The 12,475-nt window shown below is 45.3% G+C and overlaps 1 protein-coding gene across 1 annotated transcript; it reads right to left on the bottom strand.

Annotated features, from left to right (window-relative positions):
* Positions 1–1,764: 1,764 nt before the first annotated feature.
* On the bottom strand, positions 1,765–2,129 carry LOC119805570 (ribosomal biogenesis factor-like). The gene has a single exon (XM_038317531.1). It carries the CDS (start codon positions 2,099–2,101, stop codon positions 1,808–1,810), a length of 294 nt encoding a protein of 97 aa, XP_038173459.1. The 5' UTR covers positions 2,102–2,129; the 3' UTR covers positions 1,765–1,807.
* Between the last annotated feature and the right edge of the window lie 10,346 nt (positions 2,130–12,475).

Genomic DNA, 12,475 nt, shown 5'->3' with positions numbered 1-12,475 from the left:
CTGGGCTGTAATGTGTGGCATTGTTGGTGTCCTAGAGCTGTGCCACAGCTGAAGTCATGCTGGTATGACAGGGCCTGTGCTGACACCTGGGGCCATGGTATCATCCAGGCCTGAGCTGCTGCCAAGGGCCATGTCTAGGCCCATGTTTTGGTCCATGTCCCTACAGCAGCCAAGGTCTGTGTTGATGCCCATGGTTTCACTGAAGTCTGTGTGGATGCCTGGGGTCTAGTCAGCTACTTGAGAGCATGTTTGTGTCCAAGAGCCGTGCTGTCACTGGGCCATATTAATCTGGGTGACCTGAGCCTAGGGCCATATCTGGGTCCATAATACTGCTGCACCTGGGACCTGTATTGATGTCTGTGGCCATGTTATTACGGGGGGGGGCATAAGAACCATGCATGATCATATCCAGGGGCCAGGCTGAGCTAGCTCTCCCCTTCACCAGCCCCGGGAAAGCTGGCGCCAACCCTCACAGGACAACTGGCCCCCTGCCATCCCCTCTGCAGATATGGAGGGACTAGGAAATGAGATGGCCCCAATTCTCACCGCATATGTGGAAGAGCTGGCTCTGTGCCATGCCTGAGTGAGGCGGCCCCAGTGCAAGATCTGATCGGTTCAACTACCACCCAGGCCCACATCCAGGGCCTTGGGTTGGCCCACCCTGATATCTACCCCATCTACAGCCTACTGGAGCTCATGAAGGGATTGGCCCTGTGTAACAATACCCGCAGGACCTCTATGACTGGGGCAGCCACAGGATATCTGAGAGGAGTTTCGATGAGGACCCAGTGAGGGTGTACCAGCAACAAGAAGCCTTGATCCAGACCAATGACTCATTGCAAAGAACATTTGTTAGTAAACCTAATTGAACAAAAGTATATATGTGACACACTGTGGCTCCCAATGTCACCAGAATGAAGGAAGAGGTGTTGGAGTGGTAGGAAAGATGGAGGAGTGAGTGGGTTTTGCTTGTTTGTTTGTTTGGTTTTGTTTGGTTTTAATTTTTTTCTTTTTTGGTTTTTTGAGACAGGGTTTCTCTGAGTATCTCTAGCTGTCCTGGAACCCACTCTGTAGACCAGGCTGACCTCAAACTCACAGAGATCCACTGGCCCCTGCTTCCCTGAGTGCTAGAATTAAAGGTGTGTACTACCACCGCCTGGCCTGTTTTTTATTTTATTTTATTTTATTTTATTTTATTTTATTTTATTTTATTTTATTGGGGGAATGCTGCAAGAATAAAAGGCAGATAGATATGGAGGGACTGGAGAACGGGTGGAATTGAGGTGCCATGAGATGAGATTCGCAAAGAATCAATAAAGAAATTCTGTTTAAAGAAAGAAAAAAGAGTCACAATCAACCAGGAGTAGCCCAGGCCTTTCCAGGCCTGAGCTGGCAGAGGACACTGATGGCAATCCCCCAAGACTTCCTGATCTGAGGACACAAATCAACCAGGAGCCCACCTGATGCCCCGACGCTGATGATCAGGTACCATTATACCCAGCACTGCCCAAGGTCTCTAGGCCCAGGCACTCAGGAGAAGAAAGGCAACATCTCTCTTCAATACCTTGCTGCTGGGGCAGACAGGACTCAACCAAGTAACACCTGTGACCTGTAGTAGTAAGTGGGGCTGCTTGTTGGTTCCCGGTCACTTAGCCCCAAAATAATCACACAGAAACTAAATTAATTTTAATTTTAATTAATATTAATGAAGTCACTGCTTAGCCCATTAGCTCTAGCTTCTTATTGGCTAACTCTTTTTTTTTTATAAAGCATTCAATTTATTGATCTTTGGGGGAGTGTCACTGTGTTACAATTGAGCCATTAGTCTGGTTGCTTCATCAACATTAGCTGGTTCATTTTCATGGTAATTCAGCTCCTTCTGCATAGATTTCAGAGAAAGGCTTTTTGAAAAGTTTGCGAGTTCTTTCTGTATGTTTACAAAAGCTCTGTTCATTCTGTTGACTTTTTCATCATTCATGATGTTTATCTTCTTAAGGTTAGTAGTAACTGGTTTTGCCTTGTTTTTAGCCTTGAAGGTTTTTTGGCTGGCTATATGAAATACATTCCTGGACTTCTGCCCTTTTAATTTGTTCTTGGCCATTGTCTCGTAGGCATCTCACCAAACCCCCAAATTCCACGCGGCTGCTCAGGCTCCCAGTGACGCCACTCACAAACTCAGGACACCTTATTGGTTAACTCTTACATATTAATTTAACCCATTTTTATTAAGCTGTGTATCACCATGTGGCTGTGGCTTACCAGCTAATGTTTTGGCATCTGTCTCCATCAGAACTATGTGGCAACTCTCTGACTCTGCCCTTCTTTCTCCCAGCATATAGCTTAGCTTTCCCTGCCTAGTTCTGTTCTTCCCTGTCATAGGCTCAAAGCAGTTCTTTATTCATTAACCAATAAAAGCAACACATAGACAATAGTACCTCCCACACCAGTGACCCAAACAATATCCCTGGTGCTAGGTGGTTGTGCACCATTATGGTGAGCTAGTATAGGATGGGGACATGGAAGAGAGAAAGACAGAAGGGTTCATGGACTGGGGAGAGAGGCAAATCTGAAGAGGTCATAGTGGTAAGGAACCGGTTAATGTAAATGGCCTCCTAGCTACTCAAGTTCAAGAAGATGGACCTTGGACCTGGACCAGGTCTTGGACCAAGGTCCTAAAGCAGATGAGGGGGCCCGCATTGATGTCATGACTCTTGTTGCCACTGAGGACCATGCAGAGTCCTGTAGTCTTGGCTGCCACCTGGGGCCATGTTGACTTCCTGACCCAGACTGTAGTCAGGGACTATGTCTGGGTCTATGGTTCTACCACAGCCAGGGTCTGTGTTGATGTCCCTGACCTATGTTGCCACCAAAGGTCCCACAGATGCCCAGGACCTAGATTGCAACCATGACTCTGTTGGTATACAAGGATTGTGCTGCCTCCAGGGTCAAGCTGATTTGAGTGGTCAGTGCTGTTACCTGGAGCCATGGTGTCATCTGGACCAGGGCTGCTGCTGAGGGCCGTGTCTAGATCCGTGGCCCTGCCTGCAGCCACAGTTTGTGTTGATGTGTGTAGACAATAAAAGGCCATGCCAATGCCAGGGCTCTGGAATGCCACCTCAGGCTGGGTTAGTGTCTGAGGGCCATGCTGTTATAGGGGCCATGCTGATCTGAGTGGCCTGCACTGCCACCTGGGACCATGGTGACATCTAGGACCAAACTGCTGCCTAGGACCATGTATGGTTATGGGGTTCTACCACCGCCAGGGTCAGTATTGATGTCTGCAGCCCATGTTGCCACTAAGAACCATACAGATGCTTGGGGTCTGGGCTGCCATCTGTGACCATGAGGATGTTTAAGGGCCATGCTGCCACCAGGGCCATGCTGATCTGAGTGACCTATGCTATCACTTGGGGCCATGGTGTCCTCTGAGCCAGGGCTTCTGACAAGGGTCACGTCTGGGTCCCTGGCCCTACAGCAGCCAGGGTCTGAGTTGATGTCTAAGACTCCTCCGTGGGCCATGCAGGTGACCCATGGTCTGGTCAGCCACCTGAGACCATGTCAGTGTCCAAGGACCATGCTGCTGCCAGGGACATACTGATCTAGGTGGCCAGTGCCGCCACCTGGGGCAATGGAGACATCTGGACCTGAGCTGCTGCCTGGGGCCATGTCTGGGTTCGTGGCCCTGCAGTGGCCAGCATCTGGGGTGATATCTATGATTCCTGTTACCACCAAGGGCTCTGCAGATTCCCACAGTCTGGTCATCCACCTGAGACCATGTTGGTGACTGATGGCCTTGTTGCCACTGAGGCCATATTGATCTGGGTGGCCTGTGCTGCCACTGAGGGCATGGTGAGATCTGGCCCAGAGCTGCTGCCGAGGGCCATGTCTGGGTCTGGTGTAGGAGGTTCTTCTGTCTATGTGTTGCTTTCATTGGCTGAATAAAGAAACTACCTTGGCTTTTTGATAGGGCAAAACTTAGATAGGTGGAGTAGACTGAACTGGATACTGGGAAGAAGGGCAGTGTGGCACATGCCGTGGGTCTCCTGCCCGAGAAGGACACTGGTTAGATTCATGCCCGTAAGCCACAGTCAAGTGGCGATACACGTTAATGGAGATGGGTTAAACTAATACGTGAGAGTTAGCCAATACGAGGCTAGAAATAATGGGCCAGGCAGTGATTTAATTAATACAATCTCTGTGTGGTTATTTTGGGGGCTAAGCTAGCCAGACCGCCACCTCAAACAAGGGGCCCCACTCCTCATACAGCATGGGTCCATGCTCCTGCTGCAGCTAGGATCTGTGATGTCCGTGGCCTGTGTTAGCACATGGGTTCATTGGAACCATGCTGTGCTGAGCCAGGCCCTCCCCTTCACTGGCCCTGGGATAGCTGGCCCTGCCCCTTACTTGATACTACAGCAGAAGAAATGATGCTGCCCCTCATGGGAGAGCTGGGTCCAGTACTCAGGAAAGATGGCCCTGCCCCTCACCAGAGGTGTATACCTCACCTGGGCAGTACTCTAGAGCTGACCCTATGGTTGGGAATGCAGGTGAGCCAACTCTGAGTATGTGAGAGCAGGAGAGCTAACCTTGCCACCCCCTTGTCTGCCATATGGTGACATGGGTAAGAGAAAGATGACCCACCCACTCATTACCACCTGCAGAAGGTAAGAAAGCTGGCAAGAGTGTGAGAGATACTCAGCATACAAGAGAGCGGGCTCTGCTTATGGTCTGGGCAGAGCAAGAGAGCTGATCTTGGGGTTGGGGCCACAGGTGAGCCAGCCATGAGGGCATGAGAGCAGGAAAGCTGACCCTGCCCACACCCTTGGATGTCCCCTACAGCAATGGGGAGAGAGAGTCCTGCACTTCAAAACAATAGATCTGGCCCTGGTGGTGTGAGCGTGGGTGAGGATCTGGGAACCTGAGAACAGAACTGGCCGCATTGCATTCCTCACTGTAGGCTACATTGAGACAATGAAGGGAAACTGGCAGGCGGAAGAACCCAGATGCCACCTGGGACCAGAACCAGTGCTTTGAGTTGGCTCTTCCCAACATCCCCCCCCCCCATCTGTGAACCTGTGGGAAGATGAACCTACAGATGAATAGCAGCAGGATCTCCACAACACAGGACAACAAGAGATCCAAGAGGAGCCCCAGTGAGAGCTCATTATCAGTGACATAACAGAAGCCCCAGACCTTCAGCTAAACCAATGACTCGAGGCAGTGAACATTTCCAAGTAAAGATGCCTGGACTAAAGGGTAAACTGTGTGATTCAACAGGCCACACTACAGCTTCCAAAGAAAGATTCTTCTCTTTTGTGTTTGGTTTGGTTTGGGTTGGGTTTTTGGTTTTTCTCTTAAATTTGGTTTTGCTTTGGTGGGAGAGGGTTGACAGAGCAGAGGAGAAGTACAAGAGGGTGGAGAACAAAATGTGTGATATGAGATCCATAAAGTATCAATAAAAGTTTTTTTTAAAGGAATTCTTACAGAATTCTGGGAATCTGAAACTTGATGCTACCTGCGGCCTGCCTGAGGCATTCATTGTTTCCCGTCTCTCTTACTAGATCAGGCTTGCACCTTCTAGCGCCTTCACCTCTGCCCAGTCTTGAAAGAGATACTGGTTAATGCTGTTTGCTTCTCATTATATTTGGGGACATCTCTGGAACTGGGCACTGCAAGATACTAGTTATTAGTTAAGGAGGCTTCAAATCAGTAAGGGCTACTCAATGGGAGAGCCGTCAAGGGGTTAACCCTGCATGAGGACAAAGACAGCATTAATACCATTTAGAATAGGGCCAGTAGAATCTGACGGGCCCCTGTTGTTTTGCCTTGGAACCCTCAAGGATGAGGCTCTGATAGTTACTCCTTGAGGGTCTCCTGGAGGTGAGGGACATACTCTAAGGGGCTAGGCCTTAGATGAGCAGAAAGCTAGGAGAACCATTTCATGCCATGGCCCCAAGTGAGATCTCAGAGAATCATCGACTCTTGAACAGTGAGAATGTCACAGAGTCCCATTCCTACCATCAGTTCTAGAAGGTCCTACAAAGGGGTGACGTGATACATTTGTTCTTTCATCTCCCTACAGCGCTCTCAGGATGGTGAGGCCTTAATTTAGGAAACCCAAGGAGTTTAGTCAGCGGGAAAGAAAGTGGCCCATTCCCTGCCAGGGGTTAAGGGTGGGGGAATCCTGAGGTGGTATGAATGTACAATCTGTCCTAGAACAGAGGCGGCCGCATGGAATCTGATCTCTGCTGCCAACCTCGGAAGCTCCAAATATGGTTTTCTTATTGATGTCTCCTTCGTTTCCTGTCTTGAGAGCTCTCTGTGAAACTTGGACTTATCCTGAGAGGAGACTCTCAAGGCAGCAGAAATCCTAGGTTCTACCAAAAGTCTGTGTGTGGAGCTTGAGGGAAGGTTGAGGAGACTACCCAGCCCCAAAGGCACTTACCCTACGGTCTTCATTCAGAGCCTCAAGATACATAGACACAATCACTTTATCCCCAGTTTCCTTTGCAATGTGGGGGATCTGTGTCTAAGAGCAAAGGCAAACTGAAGTTGTCAACAGAGGAAGGTAAAGACTTGGAAAATCCATGTTTCCAAGACTACTTTCTCATATTGACACCAGCTACAAGTTGAAGAGCCCTCAAGAGCAACCTCAGGTCTGATGATCTGCAGAAAGAGCTCAGGGAGCTCACTGAAAGCCAGTATAATCCTGGTATGTGAAAACAGCCAGCAGAGCACAGAGCTTCTACCCGCTCTTGCCTTAGAAGTCACAGACAGTGCCGATCACTTCTAATAACAATGTGTGACAATGCACAGGAAATTTTGCTAACCAGTGAAGTTTGCCCATGCCTAGAATTCCAGAAATTGTATTGGGGTTACCTCATTCATTGTTTACCACCCAATTGTCAAATTCTAGTCTTTACTGGAGTTCTGTGTAATTTCACGTGATCCAAAGCTTCTACCATAAATCGCTGTTAGCATAGACTATCTAGTTTATCCCAAGGCTTCCAGATAAAGATTATTATCAAACAGAAAGTTTAAAAGATAATAGACTGCTTTCCAGGAGCCAAAAGTCAAAAAGCCAGGTTTCTCTTTGCGTAGAATTAATTCTTAAGGACTTTTCTTGAACCATGAAGGATCCATCAACATTAAAGGACCCAAATAAATACCAGAGCTTGTTCCAAATTGTAATTGTGGTATTCATTCTGAACCCTTGTGCCTCAAGAAGACATCCAGAAGATTCCAAGAAGAAGCATGTTGTTGTTGGAGAGCCAAGAAAACTTACATCAAAACTTCTGTGTAGGGCTGGAGAGATGGCTCAGAGGTTAAGAGCACTGGCTGCTCCTCCGTCTTAAATTCAGTCTGCAGCAATCACGTGGTGGCTAACAACCATCTGTAATGAAATCTGGTGCCATCTTCTGGCATAAAATCATACATGCAGATAGAGCATTCATACACAAAATGAATAAATCTTAACAAAAAAAACAAAAACAACTTCTGTATAGTAACAATATGTGATATTAATGCCAATGCCAGACAGCAATCCTATGTTACAAATTCTTAGGGAATCCTTATTCTCAGAACCTGAGGGATAAGGGTTTGGGAGATTATACACCAGAGTAATAGCTTTCTAGCATCCCTACAGGTGATGCTGGCCCAGGTACTTTGAAGAGTATTGGACCATGGCAACTGCCAATGCTATAGCCAGTGCCAGTGCTCCAACAAGTATGGGACACGACTAAGATGGACCATCAGATTCCTCTCTTTGTGTATGAAGTGAATAGTTAGCTATGGGACAGTGACAAATAGTGAAGGGCTGAGTGTTTGAGGAGGACAGTGTACTCTATAGCTGTTCACTGTGGACTAAATTCTGTCACATTCACATGCTGAAGCTGGAACCGCTAATGTGATCTGGGGATCAGGTTGAAGAAGGGAGATAAGCTAATCCAATGCAATCAATATCCTAAGAAGAAGTAATGCCGGAGGGCATATGCCCAGGAAAGTGTTATGCTGCTGAGGGGATCCAAATTCAAAAAGAAAAAAGCTGCATGTTCCTTTTTCCTAGGTGATTCTGGCCTATAATGTATATCTGTGTATATTTAGATGGATGTGAGTGTGGAGAAAGGCTAAACAAGCCAGAAAGCAGAACAAGAGAGAGAGAGAAGAAAGAAGGCCTGGGGCGATGGAGAGAGCAGGGACACACAAGTGGCATGAAAGCGGAAAGAAGGCTGGAGAAGCAGGGTATGTGGAGGAGTGAGTGTGTAGGAAGCTGGCAAAAGAAAACTTTGTTTGAAAATTCCATATGGAAACCTAATATTTTGTATGATAATTAAAAATTAAATAAATAAATATAAAAGAAACAAAGAACAAAAGCCTTCTGTACTTATCCTCAGGCACAGTCGGGGGCGGGGGGCAAACCCAGATGTTAGCTGCTGGTCATTTCTGAATGAGGGGCGAGTGTTTCTAAGGATCCATTCTTCTAGGTCATAGTGACTAGTTTTCTCATCAACTCGAGAGAAATAAAACAAGCCCCCCCATGTCTTTCAACACCAATGATATGCAGCTTGCAAGTACTCTCTGCAGGAAGGTGACATTATACTAGTAACAAAAGAGCAAAAGGTCACTTCAAGTTATGACTTCATGTATAGGGATGAGCAGAAGTCTACAATACACACATACTGATAGCTACTGATGGCTACAACTCAGAGCAGAGGCCACATAGGGGACCTCTGTTTGGGACACACTTTGTCACAACACTAGCAATGTTCCTATTATGGGAGGCTTACCAAAAGCAAAAATAGCATATATATCTGTACTCTCCAGTTTAATATTTCTCTCTGCAAGAAGCATAGAATATAACATTCAGGCCAGTCATCTCTTGTAAAATATTGAGAGTCAGAAGACTAAGGAAAATCATTTTCATCATTTGAATTTTTTAATTTTACAATTTATATGTAAACAAGCATATTTGTAATTATTGGGTATAATACTATAATCTAATGCATGTGTACAAAGTATAATTATCAAATCATGAAAATTACCATACTTATCTTCCTAAATAGTAAATGTGTTGAGAACCTTTAAACTCAATTTTATCCAGTTGTTTTGATTTGTACAATTAACTACTATATATTTTAGCTATTCAATCATTCTGTGGGGTACTAGAGCTACTTCCTCATAATTGTGTGTCACCCACTGTTCACCCTCTTCCTTCCCATCTTCCACTTGCCTTTCTAATTTCTAGTTGCTTCTGGTCTTTTCTCTAGTGCTATGTGATCAACATTTATTGGCTTCCACAAATGAGAGAAATCATGCAATATGTATCTTTATGCTTGACTTATTTCATACAACATGTTTTCCAGTTGTGTCCATTCCGTTGCATGTGACAAAAAGCCATCCTCTAAACCTCTGAATCATAATTCATTGTTTATATATACCACATTTTTGAGTAATTGGATTACAGCAGAGAGTGGCCATGGCATTAATGTCAGGGTCTGGAAGCTTATCCTTTAAGCTTCCTGTTTACCTTGCCTATTGCTAGGGTCTTTAAGGCCTTAGCAAGCCCTTAGGTCCCAGGCTGAATCATCTTTCCTGCTCCAAACACATTGCTTATTCTACCTTGATGAGCAAAACAAAGAGCCACTTGGGGGTTCATAAGGCTCTTCTCCATCTGGTATTGACTCTCAGCTGGATTCCACAACTTATTAGAGCCAGTGAACAATTAAATTTACAAAAGAAGTTTTGTTCGAAACCTTGCATTTTCTTCCAGATTTAGAACTTACAGAGGTGGGGAGAGAGAGGTAGCTAATCAGGGGAAAGTTTCTTCATAGTGAAACATGAAAACCATGATCAGCAGAATGAGAAGTGTGGTACTGAGGTTAGTCATGCGTGGTAGTTTCAATGTAATTGGCTCCCATAAGCTCATAGAGAGTGGCACTATTAGGAGGTGTGGCTTTGTTGAACTAGGTGTGGCCTTGTTGGAGGAAATGTGTCACTGTGGGGACAGGCTTTGAGGTCTTGTATATACTGAAGCTTTGCTCAGTGTGACTCACAGTCTACTTCCTGTAGCTTTCTAATTAAGATGTAGCCAGCAGCATGCCTACCTGCACACTGCCATGTTCCACACCATGATGGTTGATGTGGGATTCCCCTCTGTATGCTGTGAATATCATTGGTTAATAAAGGAACTGCTTTGGGCCTATAGCAGAACTATAAGGGAACAGATCTAGGTGGGGAAAACTAAACTGAATGCTGGGAGAAAGAAGAGTGAAGTCAGGGAGAAGCCATGTAGCCCCACTGCTGGAGACAGATGCTGAAACTTTGCCGGTAAGCCACTGTCCTGTGGTGATACACAGATTAATAGAAACGGGTTAAATTAATATGTAAGAGCTATCCAATAAGAAGCTAGAGCTAATGGGCCAATCAGTGATTTAAATAATATAGTTTATGTGATTATTTCAGTTCCTGGCAGCTGGGACAAACAAGCAGCTTCCTCCAACAGATAATAGTCAACTAAACCTCTGAACTGAAAGCTGCCGTCTCAATTAAATATTTTCCTTTATAAGAGTTACTGTGGTCACAATGTCTCTTCACAGCAATAGAAACTATAACCAGTATGTAGTGTAAACCAGGAAGATGCAACTCACAGTATGTTTCCCAAGGAAGTACAGTCCAGCTTCTCTGCATAGCCCAGGGAACATTCTAAAATGTTTTCTCTGCACAGTTATAACACAAAACCTATTCCTTTGCTATTGCTAAATTAGCCTCATGGCCATGGTAATCTCGTTCTCAAATCACCAAAATTCATTCCAACCTTGTTGAGACAACTGCTCTATTGCATGAAGAATGAGGATTCATGGAAAATTCAGTTACTGTTTTTTTCCACTCCTGCATCTGCACTCCCTGCTCATTTCTATATTAAATCATGCCACTCAGAGAATCCCAGTTTGTAACTTCCCTGAGCACTTGTCTCAGCATTGAGAAGAAAGCCTACCAGAAATAAAGTGTATGGCCCTAGGCCACGGGATCACAGAACAGTGGTGGTGGGGGGGGGCAAGTACATTCCTCTGCTCCTCCATTCACAAAACACACTCCAGATCTCCTTGATCACATCCACTCAGTCTCAAACACACATTCTTTTGGAAAGTATGATAAAATATATGAAGCCAGAAGCATTTTCTGTGAGTACATAGAAGGAACCTGGAGGGCAGGTGATGGAAGTGTAGATGGCTTTATTCCCTTTCCAGTTGTTCTTTAACCGGTGCCCCAGTCCTAGAAGGTGAAAGTTTCTAGAGAACCCAATCAGAAAACAGAGGACAAACTAAGCCGTAGACAATTTGAGAGTTCAAAGGCCTGGGTATGCTCTTGCTTCCTCAAAGAGAAGTGGGTGACAGTGCTCACCTCAAGCATGTGGTGACAACTGTCTGAAATCTCTGAAGCACAGTGATTTAGACACACGGTCATGATGTGTGCATAAAGACTCACCTCACAAGCCTGCCGTGCCCAGTTCTCTGTGTAGTCTGCTATGCCCACTGAGAAGGTACGGTAACGAGGTGAGATTCCTGCTCAGAGGTACAGTTCTCGTCTTCAAAGAGGAGGACAAAGATTTCTAGTGTATCTTCATTGGGCTATTCTAGTAAATCAGCCTTTGTGGGAAAGAAGTTGTGACATCACCAGGACAGGTAGGTCATGATTTAGGAATATATAATGAGCAGAGAACTTCCTAACAGCTACCACCTGAGATCCCTCTGTTTAGCATATACGCTAGAGAGCCACAAAGGCTTTTCTCCATCTGCCTTTGTTAGACTACATAAAGAGTTCTGACCAAAAGTTGGTGCAAGTCTTGGAGATGTGGCTCAGTTGTACCTTGTGTGCCTGGCATGTATCGGACCCTGGGTTCCATCCTCACCACTATAAAGAAAGGTCGCTCCATTTTGGATGTGTGATGCCATCTGTGTTCCCACTTCTCTGAATTTCTCCTCATCTTTCTTTTTTTTTTTTCTAGTGTTTCTTTTCTGGGGATCTTTCAGCTGGATCTGAAATGTCCAACTGGGGGTCATGGTTCAGTTTGCTGAGTGCTAGAGGAATAGTAAGAATACTGACATTGACTCACCGAACTGAAGAACTAGCATTGCAAATGCTTTCCGTTCATTTAACTGAGGTAAAGCTGACATTGATGTACACACATCCAGTAGCCCCCATGGCTTGAAGAAAACATCAAAGCAATTTCATACGGCAGTTACAATATGTTTACTGTACAATATGAGTTTTCTATATACCTGCAAATTTGTATAAAATGTATATAATACATGTGTATGTACATATATATGTATATATGTCCAGGAAATAGCACATCAGGTACTTCTAGATGCTGCTTTTGTTCTCTTGTATTGGCTGTCCCATCCAATTTTAAGCCTTTGCTTTTAATTAAGATATAATTAAATATGTATCAGTAATTTGTAATATAGGATAGAAA

The sequence above is a fragment of the Arvicola amphibius genome, chromosome X (genome assembly GCF_903992535.2).
Source record: "Arvicola amphibius chromosome X, mArvAmp1.2, whole genome shotgun sequence".
In the NCBI taxonomy this organism is placed as follows: Eukaryota; Metazoa; Chordata; class Mammalia; order Rodentia; family Cricetidae; genus Arvicola; species Arvicola amphibius.
The sequence above is the reverse complement of the archived record's forward strand: the minus strand, read 5'-3'. Positions and strand labels throughout refer to the sequence as shown.

Bases quoted from the DNA above. Each gene is read 5' to 3' on its own strand.
- LOC119805570 (XM_038317531.1), bottom strand. From the start codon at position 2,101: ATGGCCAAGAACAAATTAAAAGGGCAGAAGTCCAGGAATGTATTTCAT.